Here is an 18,822-nt window from a genome sequence, read left to right as displayed (position 1 = left end):
CTAACTTTTTAAATAGGGCACTGTGGGGTCCTTTTAGTAAGCCGTGGTAAAAATTGGCCTGCAACAATGTAGGCGTGTGCTTTTGGGCTTGTGCTGGGCCAGTTTTTACCATGTCTATAAAAAAGGTTTTTTTTTTTCCCGTTTGTTTGTTTTTAATGGGATGGGAACAGAGAATGCAGTAAAACTGAAACCAACGCGTGTCTAAAACCAGCCTGAGCCCTTAACACCACCCATTGATATAGTGGTAAGGGCTCACGTGCTACATGTGCAGTGACCGGTCAGCGCATGCCAACTGCTGATTACCACCAGAAATGGCACGCGTGGGAGGAAATAAATCATCCAGGCGCTATGGGCGTGTGCCAAATCTGAAATTACCGCCAGGGGGGGCGCAGTAGCCTGGTGGTAGTCTCATTTGGGCACACGTGTGGGCCCCACATTTGGCATTGGTGAGGGGAAGTAGAAAGAGTACACCACAGACAAATCGGCTTTTTATTTTCTGGCTCTGCTCATGTGGAATAATTTGCCTACGACTCTCCATGGCATCTCTCATGTAAGAATTTAAATTGGCGCTAAACACGTGGCTCTTTGGTTAGGAATTTGGTACTGACCAAGGAGTTGGGTGAAGGTTTCTCGTTTTGGGCAGTGGTTCCCTTGTAGAACGGTTATTGATTTGATGCTTGGTTTTTATACCTTTCTCTATCCTGTGGTTTGAATGTTTGATTAAATTCTATACCTCTGTATGTTTTGTATCCGTTTGAAAAATTGTAGTTCTTTTCTACTTAATTAAATTTTAGTAATTGTACACCACCTAGTTGTGCATATCAGTATGGGCAGTAAAGAAAGTTCAAACCATAAACCAGAGTATTGGCCATATCGAGCATAGAAATGGGAAGGAAATGATTCTAAATTGTATTATTGAACCGGAGCCTACCTCTACGGTACTGCATAAGCCACATTGAGCCTGCAACTAAGTGGCTATTTGGCCCTTCCAGTCTGACCTTCCTCAGTAACCACTAACTCCTTTTCCTAAGGGATCCCATTGGCCTGTCCCACGCTTTCTTAAATTCCAACACAGTCCTTGTCTCCACGACCTCCACAGGGAGGCCATTCCACACATCACCACCCTTTCCATGACATAGTATTTTCATAGATTTTTCCTAAGCCTATTTCCTCTTAACTTTTATCTTATGCCTTCTCATTCCAGAGTTTTCCTTCATTTTGAAAAGGCTCGCCTCCTGTGCATTAACGCCACCGAGATATATTTAACATCTCAATTGTATCCCGTTTCTCCTGTCTCTCTTCCAGTGTATTACATATTGCGGTCCATGAGCCTTGTCACCATATGTTTTATGACTGAGACCATTTACCAGTTTGGAAGCCGCCCTCTGGACCGACTCTATCCTGTTTATATCCTTCCGTAGGTGCAGTATCCAGAATTGCGCACACTACTCCAAATGGGGCTTCTTGAGAGATTTATACAAGGGCACTATTTTTCCTGTTGGTAAACCCTCTCCTTATGCACCCAAGCATCTTTCTGGCTTTGACCGTCTCCTTTTCTACCTTTTCTTCAGCTGGCAGTCTCGGCGGCCATTTTGAAGAGCGATCCGGCAACGGGGGAGGGTCAGCGCCGGCAGCGGGCAGGCAGACAAGACTGGGGATCTTTCCTGCCTGCCTCGAAGCATTCGCTGGACAACCTGGTTGGCAGGAGGGGAGGCAGGGGAGGTAGGAGAGTCGCTGGACATGGATGGCTGGAGCGGGGGGGCAGGGAAGAGAGGAGAGTCGCTGGACATGGGTGGCTGGGGTGGCAGGGGAGAGAGGAGGGTCGCTGGACACGGGTGGCTGGAGGGGGGGCAGGGGAGAGAGAGGAGGGGGCAGGGCAGAGAGGAGGGTCGCTGGACATGGGTGGCTGGAGGGGGAGCAGGGGAGAGAGGAGAGTCGCTGGACATGGGTTGCTGGAGGGAGGGCAGGGGAAAGAGGAGGGTCGCTGGACATGGGTGGCTGCTCAGAGAGTCTGTGTATCGCACACATACTCTCTCACACTCTGTCTCACACACACTCTCACACACACTGTATCTGTGTGAAACACACTTTCTCTCTCTCTCTCTTTCTCTCACTCACTGTTCTCTCACAGACACACTCGCAACCAGTCTCACTTTCTCTGTCACACACACATACTTGCACATTCACTCTCTCTCACACAGTCACTCTCGCGCACACACACACACACACTCTCAAACATGCACACTCTGAGGAAAACCTTGCTAGCACCCGTTTCATTTGTGTAGGAAACAGGCCTTTTTTACTAGTATCTATATAAATTTCCCAAAGTTATTTAGCTCTGTAGGCCTTGGGACTGTCAAATGAAATGCCAAAAAATTTGTAGAGAAGATGACACATTACAACGTTTCGACCTGCAGTGGAAGATAATGTCTGACTTTGGTCAGACTCGCAGGTGCAGAGAGCAGGGTGCCATAAGGAATCTAGGCAGCTCCAAAGATCTACCAAGTCCAATAAATTCTGACCTTGTGACTAGACAGAAAAATTAACTGAATATGGTATGCTAATGTGGTTTTCCTGTTGCAGGGGTTCATCGATTAGACTGTGATGTGTAATTGGGAATTTTATAAAGATTCTTTCAAAATTAAAACACGAATGATACAAATATATTTAAATAAAATGACTAATTTTAAATTCTGTGCAGGAACTTTGGAGCCACACTTTTTTTAAATTGTTGGTTTGCTTATTTTGAAACAGTGATTTTTTTCTGATCATGTTCAGCTTTTCAGAATGCAACTTTTCTGCTTCATAGACCTAATGATACATGCAATACATCTTTTAATGGCCTATTTCCTAAGTTGTACTAAGGTTTTGTATCTATTGCATGTTAACAAGATACAAACACAAAACCTCTGCATTACCTATTGGACATTCCCAGTACATTGAAGGGCAAGTCTGTAAAGGGGTGACTTGAATTAGGTGCTGAAAGAACGCCAAATTGGAGCCTGGTCTTTAAGGAAAGAAGGTGCCTAGTTTAACCGGGTATACGTGCCCATATGCGATAAGGCATGAGCATGTACGCCAGCCATAACGCGGGTGTAAATGTTGGTGCCTAGATTGTTTAAAGTACATCCATTATAGTATTCTATAATTTATGCATGTAACTGTGTGCCTCACCCAGATTCTGCCCACCTTCAAATTACATACCATCTCATTTAGGTGCCATTGTGTAGAACAGTGTGTAACTGGAATATTGGCATTTATGCATGTACTTGCAGATAAGAAGTATTCTGGTCATTTGCATGTGTTCTTGGCACTTCACATGTAAGGCATCACCTCTAAGCTGAGCGGGAATCCTCCAACTGCATTGCTGCCAGTGAGACGAATGATACAAATATATTGCATCAATGTGGTGTTTTCAATCATTAAGGACAAGCAGGTTCCCTGGAGTCCTGCACAGCTTGCCTATCCCTTGCTATTGAACATGTGCTACTGAAACAGCGCCACCCACTGGCAGGACTGTAGGTGGAGGAGGACTTGAGCACAGAGAGAATGATCTCCTTAATGGAAATAAATATCTAGTTAATGTACATTAATGGTATAGCCAGCAACATGGACTGCAGTTTGCAGTTAACGTGGTATAGCACAGTAGCTTGTGATAACCTCTGTATTAAGTGCATGGTGCAGTTCCTCCCTGTTTCACACCCCTCAAATATGAATCGATGTGCATTTAACATGAGGTTTTGTTAAACATGGTTTAGTAAATAGGGTAAAGCACTAACCTCCTAATTCTGTATAGTGCACTATAAGTTAGGTGCCCAAATGACAGACACCTGAATGCACTTGGACGCAATTCTATAAGTTAGCACCTAAAGTGCTTTACCATGCAATTGCAGAGGGGTTGGGCCTATATGGGCAAGTCACACTTAAGTACCAAACCTAGATGCCAACATTTACATGGTATAAGTATTGGTGTCTCATTGTTGATGCCCAAATGCCAACTTAGGCTTGATTCTATAACAGAATGTCGGTACTTAGGTGCCGTTACAGAATACTATCCTAGCGAACCAATTTTGGGTGCCTAGTTTTTAGAACCCTTTATAGAATTGCCCCCTATAAGTTTACAGAATTATCAGAGTGACCTAGTGGAATGGGATGATAGGACTTCAGCTCTAATTGGGTAAGGGTTACACAGTTGTAACACGTGCCCTAAATGGTTTATAGCGAGGAAACCATCATTGTTAACTAGAACTGTCAACCGAGTCATTTCAGAAAAGGCCCGAGCTTGTAAAAGTTACTTTTGGGCTTGTCGGGTAATATGAACAGGTGATGTTAGCGTGTGGTAGGTAGCGCAAGCTAAGCATGTTAGCGTACGTCTGTTTGGAAACTGCAAGGGGAATGCTGGATGCACACCCAACAGTTCCAGCAGAGCCTTTGCACCTAAGGCACGATAATGTTAATTGTTAACCAGCACTAAAGAATAGATTATAAATGGCGCTGGAAAATTCAGCATGGAAGAAAACACGCTTAGCACTATTCTAAAACCCACGCCTAATGTTGGGCATGGCTTATAGAATACACATAGTGCCTGGACCTGCAACTAAATTTAGGCGTGGCCATTTATGCCAAGTGTAAATGCCCGAGCCTCACTTAGGTTCGGTTCGGGCGCATTAAGAGTGCATGTAGTTTCTAGAAACACCTGTGACCCGTCCATGCCCCTCCCGTGTCCACACCCCCTTTGAGATCTGTGCATTAGAATTTACTTGCACCCCTTTACAGAATAATGTTGCATGCATAAATTCCAATTAGGGGCAATAATTGCTTGCCAATTAGCGCCGATTGGCCTGAGTTTCACCCACAGTTTGGCTGCACTGTCAAATTTGTGCACGCAACTTACTTGCCATATCTAGAATCTTGGGCTGAGTGCAAAAACCTCCACGCTTTAGTAATCATGCTCCTAAACTGGGTATTGTGATCAATCTGTTTTCGAAATTGCATTTTTAAGTGAGATTTTTAAAAGGTTTTCTTTGGGGACATTGTGATACATGTTGGATTACACAGGCTTTGTTATAAAATATGGTGCAAATGATGAAGCCAGCCAAAGGACATTGGATTTGGCATTTGTGGGTACAGTGGGTCTCATTTTTATTCAGTTACATATATTGATTAGAACAGCAAACCTTCAAAATCTTTTAGGGGCCCATGTACAAAGCTATGAGAAAAAGTGCCCTGCGATAGTGGTAGGGTAAAAAGCCCCTAAAAATGGCAGTGCAGTAAGATTGCTCTTACCGCGTGGCCATGCAGGGTCGAGCACTTACCGACACCCATTGAGGTGGTGTTAAAGGTTCCTGTGGTAACCTGGCAGTAACCAGGAAGCACATGGTGATGCCCAATTACTACTGGGTTAGCACCACGCTAACCAGAAATGGCTAACCAGAAATGGCGCACGCTCGAGGTGGAACTATCGCCGATTGCTGCATTGGACTGGCAGTAGTTCCAGGTTAGCTTGCGTAATCCCGTGTTGGGCTTACCGACGCTTTGTAAAAGGGCCCCTTAGAACTAAAAAAAAAAAATATGTTAAGTAAACTGTTAGCAACACTACTTCTGTTTTGAATTTTTGTTTTTCAGACTGTCATGTTGTATTTCATCTGCTTTGGGCAGAAGCGCTGTGATCACATAGATAAAGTACGGTTCTGTGGAAGGAAGCGGTGGAGCTTTCTGTATGCCCTTCCTACACATAGAGCCTTTGAGATTCCAGTCTGTAGTGGGTCATTCATAACCCACAGAACCTTGGACTGGCTAAACCCTTGAGCACTGACACAAGCAGGGCCGGTCTTAGGGCGAGGCGACCGCATAGGGCCTCGCGCAGCGCACCTGAACTCGCCCCGACCGCCCGATCTCCAGTTCCCCCTCCCTCTGAATTTTAAAAGTTTACCTCGTCGACGTCGGGTTACAGCGGCCGGCAAGTAGCAGCAGCAGTGAAAAGCATGTGAGCTGCTCGGTGCTTCGGGAGCCTTCCTTTCCCTCTCTCAACTCTGGTCCCGCCCTCGAGGTTAGTGGGACCAGAGCTGAGAGAGGGAAAGGAAGGCTCCCGAAGCACCGAGCAGCTCGCACGCTTTTCACTGCTGCTGCTACCTGCCGGCTGCTGTAACCCGACGTCGACGAGGTAAACTCTTAAAATTGGGGGGGGGGGGGGGGCAGGCCTTGGAGCTGGGTGGGGGGCCTTGGAGCTGGGAGGGAGGGAGGGGGGAGCCCTGGAGCTGTGGGGCCCTGGGGGGGAGGGGGCCTTTGAGTTCGGAGGGGATGGCCCGGAGGGAGGGGTGGCCGCCCTGGAGCTCAGGGGGTGGGGTGGGGCTAGGATGGGCTCCCTCAAATTGGTCTGCATAGGGCCCCACACTTGCTAAGACCGGCCCTGGACACAAGCGCTTGCGTGCAAAAGAAAATTGATACATTTTATAACAGATTGCTGCTTGATTGAATTGAATGTGCAGAACGTTCTAGACCAGTGTTTCCCAAGTCCAGTCCTGGAGTACCCCTTGCCAGTCAGCTTTTTAGGCTAGCCACAATGAATGTGTGAAAGCGATTTGCATATAATGGAGGCAGTGTATGCCAATCAAGTTCATGTGTATTGTGGATATCCTGAAAACCTGACTGGCAAGGGGTATTCCAGGACTGGATTTGGGGAAACACTGTTCTAGACCATGCAAATCAACAATTTGAAGTGTGGCTTATTGTTAAAAAATGGGAAAACTGCCTCTGGCACGAAATAATCAATGCTAAAGTGCTATAGATTAGGACCTGCATTTTAATCTGTAAATTCTACAATTCTGAGCTGCTATTGATGATAAATTGAAAATGTCAAATTCTAAGTGGTAAGAAGTGAAGCCTTCCTAATGGCAGCTTCGTAAGGTAAAGTGTGTGTTTGGAGTACAATTTCATCTGATATAAATTAGCCTGATTATCTTCTAGGGCAGAGGATTTTTATTTTGGAGTAGTAATAAAAAACCCAAAGACAATAAAGAGGCCATGCTAGCCCATTCAGAAAATCTGATTCCTGCATCCAATGGGACAGTGCTGCAAGAAGCCAGTTTGTAGGTGGGTACAAGGTAAAACTAGAATTTTCTATAAGCACTCAATTCTTTAGAAATATATTCTAACTAAAAATCTCGCTGAAGTCTTAAATGTTCTAGTCTGCCAAACTGAATCATACTGTTTCTAGTTTACACTAATTCTTTTGGTGCTATTCATTTTACTTTGTCACTTAAGGGCCCTTTTACAAAGCTGCGGGGAGGGGTTGGTAATTTCGAGTTTGGCGCATGCTAAATCCCGTGGTAGAAAATATATTTTTCTATTTTCTAACCCAGGGGTGTTCCGGCGGTAATCGGCAGTGCAGCCACATTGGTGTGTGTTGCATGGTTACTGCATGGGTAACATATGAGCTCTTAAGCTAAGTCAGTGGCTTTGCGGTAAGGGCTCAGGCCATACAGGCATTTCCTGGCCCATTAAAAAATGATAAATACAAACAATGAAAGCAGGCTGATAAAAATATATAAAAATCTAATATAATTCGCATTCTGAAGCTGACTCCGGGGCAGTCAAGCCGTGTAGTGTTCGTAGGGTTCGTAATTGCACTCCCGATCACTGCCCCGCCCTCAAGGGAACTCTGTATAGTGCCAGGGAAAGAAACGCAACGTCAGAAGGAGAAGGGACCAACTACAGGCAATCGCTCTGTTTCCGCAAACAGGAAATGAGAGCGGGACCAGAGGAACAGCTGAAACCACAGCCTGTCTGAAGCAGCGTCTGTAGTTGCTGCACTTCAGTGTTGGCGGCCGAGCAGGAGGTAAAACTTTTTAAATGGCACACGTCCTCCTTGCACTCGCAGGCCACAGACACAGAGGGAGGGAGGCACTGGGCGGTGGAAATCGGAGGAGAGGGGGGCACGGATAGAGGGCGGGGTCCTGAGATGAGAGAGAGGGGGGAGGGGGGTCCTGAGATGGGAGGGGAAGAGGAGGGGGGGAGGGGAGGAGGAAACAGGAGGGGGGAGGGGGCCCTGGAGCCTTGCTAGCGCCCGTTTCCTTTCTGTTCGAAATGGGCCTCTTTTACTAGCAAATAATAAATGTAACAAGTTTATTAAAACAATACCCGGCGTGGCCACGTTTCGCCCTCAGGCTGCATCAGGTACAACTGAAAAAAAAGGTTTTTGGTTTTACCCCATAAAAGTATTTAAAAAAAAAAAACCTCTGAGCACGTTTTGTTATGTGACGAGTTGGATGTAGAATAACAAAACGTGTTCAGAGGTTTTTTTTAATACTTTTCTGGGGTAAAACCAAAAGACCCCATTAAAAAATGGTCTCTGTCCCAGCTGCTGTAAATCCGTGCACCTAAAGATGCGCCCATGCTACTGCAGGTCACTCTTTACCGTGGCTTTGTAAAAGGACCCCTTAATATAGTTTTGGTTAGTATAAAGCATCTGTGTAAGCTTTTCTTTGTTATTGCATGCCATTTTGCTATTCATTTCTATTTTTAGGCAGGAGTGTCTTGCACCCAGCAGGGCATGTAGAGGGTAATTCTATAGCTAGGTGCCCATTTTATATTAAAAAAAATATAATATAAATATGTATATGCATATGTGCCTAGTTTCCTCAAGGGGTCGTTATGTAGTTATTTCCCACGTGCTAAGCCCATTTTTAGTGGTTCCATTTGTGACCCTGCGCTAATGTTACCGTTTAGTATGCAGCTACTTAAAATAATGATTGCGGGAGCCCTTACCACATTCTGTTGACGAGGCAGTAAGGGCTCCTGCGTGAACCCCATGTTAACCAGTTAGCATATGCTAATGTGCACGCGCTAACTGGTTATCGCTTCCATTCCCATTTCTTGCCCCCTCCCAAAAAAGAAGATAAAAACAGCAATTTACACACAACTACCAAAATCCCTCCTCTGTACGTATGTAAATGGTAGCGCCTGTGTTTTTAGAATTACCCCCTTCACCTGCAGTTTGGTTGATGTATGTGCATAAGGGAAATTAGCACACGGCCATTTTGGGAACAAAATACAAATGCTGCCATTTTACTACCTTGCTAAAAGTGGTCGAGTTAAACTCACTGTGATTGGCTCAGAGACTTCCTGGTCTCTCAGCTGAGTGAAGCACTGCCAAAAAAGACGTTTTTATTATTGCAAAGGGGGAAGGCGGCCAAAATGGGCCCCCATTCAAAAAAAAACCAAAAACGTCCATTTTGGCCCCCTTAATAAAAAAAAGTCTTTTTTGGCACTGCTTCACTCAGCTGAGACCTGGAAGTCCCTGAGCCAATCACAACGTGTTCAGCCAAGCTAAACACGCTGTAATTGGCTCAGAGATTTCCAGGTCTCTCAGCTGGTTGAAGCACTGCCAAAAAAAGACGTTTTTATTATTAGGGGGCCAAAATGGACGTTTGTTTTTCGGATGGGCGTCCTCAACTGCACTGTCCTGGATCGAGCTGCATTGGAGGGGGTGAGCAGCATGGTGTCTTTGGGTGGCACAGGGAGGCATATTTGGCATGCGCAGAGCAGCCAGCATAACGCTTGGCTGCTCTGCGCATGCTCGACAGGGTCAACTATCCAGCTGTTTAACGATGGAATAGAGAATGCAAGTGAGCTACAACGAGCAGCTCATTTGCATTCCTTTTCCTTGATGCATGCCCATTCCTTACCGATTCGCTAAGGGAATCGGTAAGGAAAGGGCTTTAATGAGTCTTTAGTGCATCTTGCCCTTAGTCACAGCAGCTCCAGATGCCCCAGGGCTATGAATGTAACATGCAGAGCTTCTATCTAGACTCTTTAATGGGTGCTAATCTTGTGCTTTGTAGCCAAGAACCGAAAGCTATTGGGTATTGTGCTCACAATGTCAATACACCTAATGGTTTTGGTACTTTGGTCTGCTGGCTATAATCCTGGAGCTCCTCCTGGTTTATCTCAGATTTGTTTACTATTATTGATTTAATGTACCTTGTGAGGTGTTTGTTGTTATTGTTATTTGTTACATTTGTACCCCGCGCTTTCCCACTCATGGCAGGCTCAATGCGGCTTACTTGGGGCAATGGAGTTTGCCATAAGCCCTAAGCTAGAATGGCAAAGAATAAGAAATCTTTAAAACCTGAGCTGATAATTTTGGGTACAGTAATTCTTGCTTTGGTTGCAGTGTGTTTCCTACTGAAAAATATTTATTATAATCTAAAGCACCAGTAATCATCTTTTTTTTTTTTTTTTTAATGAAACCTAGGAGCCGAGTAGTATCAAAATTTCTTCACTGTGTTCATGAGAGCTTTCGTTATCTCTTATCAACTTATTGCTCTGGCAAATCCAGCATTCTTCTGACCTCTGCATGTTCTTAGGAAAACTTTTCCTTTTCTGCTATGGTTGCAGATTGGCAACTGCAAGACGGTATAGGAGAAGCCTGGGCAGGAATGCTATGCATGATGTTATGCACTTATCTCTGGAATTGAGCTGTATGCACTTACACCCCACTCTATGGCTGGTATAAACGCTGACACCTAACAGTCTAGGTGTGCTTACCCCCTAAACCTAGAAGTATCAAACCTTGTGTTGAGTGAAAATTAAATGAATTTCTAAGCACATTCCATGACACAGCTAAAAATGCAAGCATGCAGCTTTAGGGTTCATATTTAGGGGGGTAATTCTATAAGGTGTCGGTATTTGTCATTTATATGTGTAAATGGCCTCATAAAACAGCTAGTATAGTTCGATTGTATTGTACTTTTCATTGTGGAGATGCACATTGGTGGGGGGGGGGGGGGGGGGGTTGGGATGACCATGAACAGTGCAAGCAAGCGCATGCATGGATAATAGAATGCTCTAATTTATGCATACTCTTTCTAAATGGAGTCGTGATCATTTACATCAACCATAGGACTGGCTTAAGTGATTGTGCCTTCAGTGAAAGCATGTTTTCAACCACTTAAAAAAAAACACTAGTGTAGGTGTCTAGCTTTTATAAAATAGGCTTGAACTAGGTGTACTTGCCACCTACACCTAGGCCCTTGGTTATAACATTAGCCTCGGGCTGTAAAATATTTTTCTCCGAGGACAAGCAGGCTGCTTGTTCTCACTGATGGGTGATGTCCACGGCAGCCCCTCCAATCGGAAACTTCAAAGGCCTTTGCTAGCTCTCGCGCGCCCATGCGCACCGCGCATGCGTGGCCGTCTTCCCGCCCGAACTGGCTCATGTTCGTCAGTCTTCTTTTGTCCACGCTCGGGACGGTCGTGTTTTGCCGCCGTTTCGTGCCCCTCAAGTTGACCCTCGCGCGTCTTCGCGATTTTGCTAAAAAAAAAAAGTGAGACCTTTCGGTCTTGTCCCTTCCCGTGTGTCCAGTTTTTCCCCCAGCGGCTTTCGGGATCGGCCTTTTTTTGGCCTCGGTACGGGTTTTCTCTCCCTTATTTTTGGTGCCTTTCGTCATCATCGCGGATTTTGATTTCGCCGGCGTGATTTTTCCGCCCATGTCATCGAAGTCTCCCAGCGGCTTCAAAAAGTGCACCCAGTGTGCCCGGGTAATCTCGCTCACTGATAGGCACGCTTCGTGTCTTCAGTGTCTGGGGGCTGGGCACCGTGTTGTTGTCGGGCTCTTCGTCGACAACAGCACGGGACGTATCGAGTGCATCGACATCGACAGCATCAAAGTCTTCGACCTCGGCATCGATGGCATCGAGGCTTTGACCCTCTGCATCGTCGGTACCGAGACATCGGAAGGCTGCGTCGACGTCGGTGGTACCGGGACCTCCGCTGTTGCTGATGTTGTCGGACGGTGGTTCTTCGATTGGAGTGCAGGTGAGGGCTGTCCGTTCCCCTGCTGGTGGCGGTGAGCCTTCGGGTGGGTCTCCTCTTGCCCTGAGGGCTCCTGCGGTACAGCCCCCCCGAGACCGACCTCCTTCGACCTCGGCCCCGAGGAAGAGACTGTTGGATTCTACGTCCTCCTCGTCGGTACCGGGAAGCTCCGGTGACATGCTTTGTTTGAAGAAATCGAAGAAGCATCGACACCGGTCTCCTTCCCGCCTCGGTACCGAGAGCTCTGGGTCGCCGAGGGAGTCGGCACCCAGTAGGCATCGGCACCGGGAGGACCGCTCACCCTCTGTTCAGGAGGTGTCGATGCGCTCCCCCTTGGACAGGCCGGAACTGCCTCCACGCCCGGAACAGACTTTGACCTCGACGCCTGCATCGGCTTCCCAGTCTTTCTCCACAGCCGCTCTGCACGAGAGTCTCCGGGCCGTTCTTCCAGAGATTCTGGGAGAGCTGTTGCACCCTTCTCCGGTACCGGGGGTGCTTGCGCCACCGGTACCGTCGAGCAAGGCGCCGGCTGGCCCTTTGCCCGGGGTGAGGTCTCCGACATCGGTACTGCTTGCGGTACCAGCTGCGGCCGCCTCCCAGGAAGACTCCCCGACGACGTCGGTGGAGGGAGCTTCGCCGGTGCTGGTGAGGGAGTCTACCTCTCGGCGCTCTCACCGTGGCCGTGTTTCCACGGAGTCGAGTCGGGCACGGCTTCAGACACAGGTTCATGAACTTGTGTCTGACACCGATGGTGAGGCCTCGTGGGAGGAGGAGGAGGACATCAGATATTTCTCTGACGAGGAGTCTGATGGCCTTCTTTCTGATCCCACTCCCTCCCCTGAAAGGCAGCTTTCTCCTCCCGAGAGTCTGTCTTTCGCGGCCTTTGTCCGGGAGATGTCTACGGCCATCCCCTTCCCGGTGGTTGTGGAGTATGAGCCCAGGGCTGAAATGTTTGAGCTCTTGGAATATCCTTCTCCACCTAAGGAAGCGTCCACAGTACCCATGCATCATGTCCTAAAAAAGACATTGCTGGCGAACTGGACCAAGTCTCTAACTAATCCCCACATTCCCAAGAAGATTGAATCCCAGTACCGGATCCATGGGGACCCAGAGCTGATGCGCACTCAGTTGCCTCACGACTCTGGTGAGGTGGATCTGGCCCTAAAGAAGGCTAAGAGTTCTAGGGAGCATGCTTCGGCGCCCCCGGGCAAGGATAGAACCTTAGACTCCTTTGGGAGGAAGGCCTACCATTCTTCTATGCTCGTGGCCAAGATTCAGTCCTACCAGCTCTACAAGAGCATCCACATGCGGAACAATGTGCGACAGTTGGCGGACTTGGTGGACAAGCTCCCTCCTGAGCAAGCCAAGCCATTTCAGGAGGTGGTCAGGCAGCTGAAGGCGTGCAGAAAATTCCTGGCCAGAGGGGTATATGATACCTTTGATGTTGCGTCCAGGGCCGCTGCTCAAGGTGTGGTGATGCGCAGACTCTCATGGCTGCGTGCCTCCGACCTGGAGAATAGGATCCAGCAGCGGATTGCGGACTCCCCTTGCCGAGCGGACAACATTTTTGGAGAAAAAGTCGAACAGGTGGTAGAACAGCTCCACCAGCAGGATAACGCTTTCGACAAATTCTCCCGTCGGCAGCCTTCAGCATCTACCTCTTCAGGTAGACGTTTTTAAGGGGGAAGGAGGACTGTTCCCTACTCTTCTGGTAAGCGTAGGTACAATCCTCCCTCCCGACAGCCTGCGGCCCAGGCTAAGCCCCAGCGCGCGCGCTCTCGTCAGCAGCGTGCGCCTCAGCAAGGCCCCACAGCTCCCCAGCAAAAGCAGGGGGCGAGCTTTTGACTGGCTCCAGCAGAGCATAGCCGAGGTCAAAGTGTCCGTGCCGGACGATCTGCCGGTCGGGGGGAGGTTGAAAGTTTTTCACCAAAGGTGGCCTCTCATAACCTCCGACCAGTGGGTTCTCCAAATAGTCCGGCAAGGATACACCCTCAATTTGGCCGCCATGCCTCCAAATTGTCCACCGGGAGCTCAGTCCTTCAGCTTCCAGCACAAGCAGGTACTTGCAGAGGAACTCTCCGCCCTTCTCAGCGCCAATACGGTCGAGCCCGTGCCACCGGGGCAAGAAGGGCTGGGATTCTATTCCAGGTATTTTTTTGTGGAAAAGAAAACGGGGGATGCGTCCCATCCTAGACCTAAGGGCCCTGAACAAATATCTGGTCAAGGAAAAGTTCAGGATGCTTTCCCTGGGCACCCTTCTTCCCATGATTCAGCAAAACGATTGGCTATGCTCTCTGGACTTAAAGGAGGCTTATAAACACATCCCGATACTGCCAGCTCACAGACAGTATCTTCGATTTCGTCTGGGATCACGTCACTTCCAGTACTATGTGCTACCCTTTGGGCTCGCCTCTGCGCCCAGAGTGTTCACGAAGTGCCTAGCTGTGGTAGCAGCAGCGCTTCGCAGGCTCGGAGTGCACGTGTTCCCTTATCTCGACGATTGGCTGGTGAAGAACACTTCCGAGGCAGGTGCTCTACAATCCATGCAGATGACTATTCGACTCCTGGAGCTACTAGGGTTTGTGATAAATTACCCAAAGTCCCATCTTCTCCCAGTACAGAGACTCGAATTCATAGGAGCTCTGCTGGATTCTCGGACGGCTCGTGCCTATCTCCCGGAGACAAGGGCCAACAATCTGCTGTCCCTCGTCTCCCGGGTACGAGCGTCCCAGCAGATCACAGCTCGGCAGATGTTGAGATTGCTTGGCCACATGGCCTCCACAGTCCATGTGACTCCCATGGCTCGTCTTCAAATACGATCTGCTCAATGGACCCTAGCTTCCCAGTGGTTTCAGGCTGCTGGGGGTCTAGAGGACGTGATCCACCTGTCCACGAGTTTTCTCAAATCCCTTTGCTGGTGGACGATTTGGGCCAATTTGACTCTGGGACGCCCCTTCCAAATTCCTCAGCCTCAAAAGGTGCTGACTACGGATGCGTCTCTCCTGGGGTGGGGAGCTCATGTCGATGGACTACACACCCAAGGAAGCTGGTCCCTCCAGGAACATGATCTACAGATCAATCTCCTGGAGTTATGAGCGGTCTGGAACGCTCTGAAGGCTTTCAGAGATCGGCTGTCCCACCAAATTATCCAAATTCAGACAGACAACCAGGTTGCCATGTATTACATCAACAAGCAGGGGGGCACCGGATCTCGCCCCCTGTGTCAGGAAGCCGTCAGCATGTGGCTCTGGGCTCGCCGTTACGGCATGTGGCTCCAAGCCACATATCTGGGAGGCGTAAACAGTTTGGCCGACAGGTTGAGCAGGATTATGCAACCTCATGAGTGGTCGCTTAATTCCGGAGTAGTGCGCCAGATCTTCCAAGTGTGGGGCACCCCCTTGGTAGATCTCTTCGCATCTCGAGCCAACCACAAGGTCCCTCAGTTCTGTTCCAGACTTCAGGCCCACGGTCGACTGGCATCGGAAGCCTTCCTCCTGGATTGGGGGGAAGGTCTCCTGTATGCTTATCCTCCCATACCTCTGGTGGGGAAGACTTTGTTGAAAATCAAACAAGACCGGGGCACCATGATTCTGATTGCTCCCTTTTGGCCGCGTCAGATCTGGTTCCCTCTTCTTCTGGAGTTGTCCTCCGAAGAACCGTGGAGATTGGAGTGTTTTCCGACCCTCATCACACAGGACGAAGGGGCGCTTCTGCATCCCAACCTCCAGTCTCTGGCTCTCACGGCCTAGATGTTGAGAGCGTAGACTTTGCCTCTTTGGGTCTGTCAGAGGGTGTCTCCCGTGTCTTGCTTGCTTCCAGAAAAGATTCCACTAAGAGGAGTTACTTCTTTTTATGGAGGAGGTTTGCCGTCTGGTGTGACAGCAAGGCCTTCTTAGATCCTCGCTCTTGTCCTACACAGACCCTGCTTGACTACCTTCTGCACTTGTCTGAGTCTGGTCTCAAGACCAACTCTGTAAGGGTTCACCTTAGCGCAATCAGTGCATACCATTACCGTGTGGAAGGTAAGCCGATCTCAGGACAGCCTTTAGTTGTTCACTTTATGAGAGGTTTGCTTTTGTCAAAGCCCCCCCGTCAAACTTCCTACAGTGTCATGGGATCTCAATGTCGTTCTCACCCAGCTGATGAAACCTCCTTTTGAGCCACTGAACTCCTACCATCTGAAGTACTTGACCTGGAAGGTCATTTTCTTGGTGGCAGTTACTTCAGCTCGTAGAGTCAGTGAGCTTCAGGCCCTGGTAGCCCAGGCCCCTTACACCAAATGTCATCATAATAGAGTAGTCCTCCACACTCACCCTAAGTTCTTGCCGAAGGTAGTGTCGGAGTTCCATCTGAACCAGTCAATTGTCTTGCCAACATTTTTTTCCCCGTCCTCATTCCTGCCCTGCTGAACGTCAGCTGCACACATTGGACTGCAAAAGAGCATTGGCCTTCTATCTGGAGCGGACACAGCCCAACAGACAGTCCGCCCAATTGTTTCTTTTGATCCCAACAGGAGGGGAGTGGCTGTGGGGAAATGCACCATATCCAATTGGCTAGCAGATTGCATTTCCTTCACTTACGCCCAGGCTGGGCTGGCTCTTGAGGGTCATGTCACGGCTCACAATGTCAGAGCCATGGCTGCGTCAGTGGCCCACTTGAAGTCAGCCACTATTGAAGAGATCTGCAAAGCTGCGACGTGGTCATCTGTCCACACATTCACATCTCATTACTGCCTGCAGCAGGATACCCGACGCGACAGTCTGTTGTGCAGTCAGTGCTTCAGAATCTGTTCGGGGTTTAGAATCCAACTCCACCCCCCCTAGGCCCATGATTTATTCTGTTCCAGGCTACACTCTCAGTTAGTTGGATAAGTTGTTAGGTCAATCTCAGTTATGTCCTCGCCGTTGCGAGGCCCAATTGACCACGTTTGTTGTTTTGAGTGAGCCTGGGGGTAGGGATACCCCATCAGTGAGAACAAGCAGCATGCTTGTCCTCGGAGAAAGTGAATACTACATACCTGTAGAAGGTATTCTCTGAGGACAGCAGGCTGATTGTTCTCACAAACCCGCCCGCCTCCCCTTTGGAGTTGTGTCTTCCCTTGTCTTTGTCTTGCTACATACGGGACTGACGAACACGAGCCGGTTCGGGCGGGAAGATGGCCACGCATGCGGGTGCGCATGGGCGCGCGAGAGCTAGCAAAGGCCTTTGCTAGTGAAGTTTCCGATTGGAGGGGCTGCCGTGGACGTCACCCATCAGTGAGAACAATCAGCCTGCTGTCCTCGGAGAATACCTTCTACAGGTATGTAGCATTCGCTTTACAGAAAAAGCTTCTAGCTGCAGTATCTTGGCTTCTGTTGCCTTGAGACTTTAGACGAAATGGGGTTAAAACTAAAAATGAAGACCTTCCCTCCCCAGAAGAACACTGGGTGATGCTGAAAGCAGTGACTGGCTAGGAAATTCAACATCCTCTGACCACGCAAGCTGGACCCTGGATCTGTGAAGCTTTTCTCAAGAATCGATTTGAATGTTGTCACAACTAAATTCAGGACGGGGTTATGTAGACTGACTAAATTTTTGGAGTGATTTACTGTGCATGTATTCTACATTAATATAACTGCGGAGCACATTGCATAAAAATCAGTAGAAAAAGGAGATTTAATATTTAAAAAAACACACACATGCACAGTTGTGTGCACACAACAATCAGGTTTCATGTAGTGTTTGTATTTTTTTTTTTATTTAGGTTTGTCCATAACCTTGTTGCAATTTTTTTTTTTTATTATGCAGAGATGCTGCAAGACCATCCAAAAAAGCAACGTGCCACAGAACAAATCCTTCCTGTGTTCGGAGAGAACACCACTTCTCAAAGATTGTGACCAATTTATCACCGATTGTTGAACTCCCTAAATCTTGATGTTCTGATTTTCCCAATTAGTTCATCGGTACAGCCCATCATAGGTTTCCAAGACAACCAGGGAGGCTCAGGGAATTAAGCTATGTAAGGACCACCAAAGAAGGGGAGATAATGAACAAGGAGATGGTAGTATAGAACTCTGTACCTACAAGACTTCAAAAGAGAATGGAGGACCTAGCATTCCTACCAAGCATTTCAAAAACTGTGTGCTAAGAAGGTGTGAAAAATAATTTTAACGCTTGTATAACTAAGGAATAAGAGTAAGGATTTGTCAGGTGCTACTGTGACACACCATTAGACATATTTGCATATGCAGCACTCAGCTGACCCAGTTTTTGATGGGTCAAAGCAACATTTAGAGCTGTAGGCCTTTGTTTTTCAATGCTATTCAGCCAAATATGTTGGTTTAGTGCATAGTGCAGTTTCGAGGGATGCTATCATGTGTCTGAAGTTACTGACTCTCTTTGAAGATGGTGGGCAAGGGGAGACGTATCGGAAAGGTCATGGTTGCATCTGTTGCTTGCACATAAGATCTCCTATTCCCTATTTTGTGTGCCTTGGGGCCTGTGTACCAAAGATGTCTATGGGGGGGGGGAGGGGGTGAGAGGAGAGCTTAGTATATGGGCCCTAAATCGTCAATATAAAACAAACCTGCAAACTGTATGGTAACTGAAATTTGGCATAAATGTGTCTCGCAAATCTATGATACAAATGCTAAGTATGAAATGCTTAAGTAATATACGACTTGCCAAAAGGAAGAAAAAAACGTAGGGTTCATGCATAAATGAAGGCGTGCGTTTGCACTTTGTGGTTTCAGTGTTTACCAGCTTGTTTAATTAAATGACCATGGGATCCCTTGTGTCCAGTCTAGAACCTGGTATGTTACTGTACCAATGCCTCCGTCATAGATCTTCACTTGATAGTTTCATTATTCCCAGAGTTTATTTATTTATTCTGCTTAATGTGGAAACAAATTCCGAATTCCACTGGTATTTGGCTGCCAGGGCACCAGTCGTAACATTTCCAGTTTTGCTTACTATTGACCAAAGATTTTGCCAGCTGTCTTGTTTGTTTTTTTTTAGTACAGATGCAC

At 47.8% G+C, this 18,822-nt stretch overlaps 1 protein-coding gene across 2 annotated transcripts in view; it reads left to right on the top strand.

Annotated features, from left to right (window-relative positions):
* The window catches only part of SCARB1 (scavenger receptor class B member 1), a 251,962-nt gene extending 233,430 nt beyond the window's left edge, over positions 1–18,532 (top strand). Inside the window, exons 12-13 of one of the 2 annotated variants that reach the window (XM_030218830.1) lie at positions 6,967–7,092; positions 17,603–17,690. In XM_030218830.1, coding sequence (XP_030074690.1) covers positions 6,967–7,092 — 126 coding nt within the window. In that variant the 3' untranslated portion in view covers positions 17,603–17,690. Of the gene's footprint in view, positions 1–6,966; positions 7,093–17,602 lie in introns of both variants that reach the window. The other variant, XM_030218831.1, reaches the window with a different exon arrangement.
* Positions 18,533–18,822: the final 290 nt, after the last annotated feature.

Source organism: Microcaecilia unicolor, chromosome 11 (assembly GCF_901765095.1).
Source record: "Microcaecilia unicolor chromosome 11, aMicUni1.1, whole genome shotgun sequence".
Taxonomy (NCBI): domain Eukaryota; kingdom Metazoa; phylum Chordata; class Amphibia; order Gymnophiona; family Siphonopidae; genus Microcaecilia; species Microcaecilia unicolor.
Note: the sequence above shows the minus strand (reverse complement) of the source record. Positions and strands in the feature narration are given on the sequence as shown.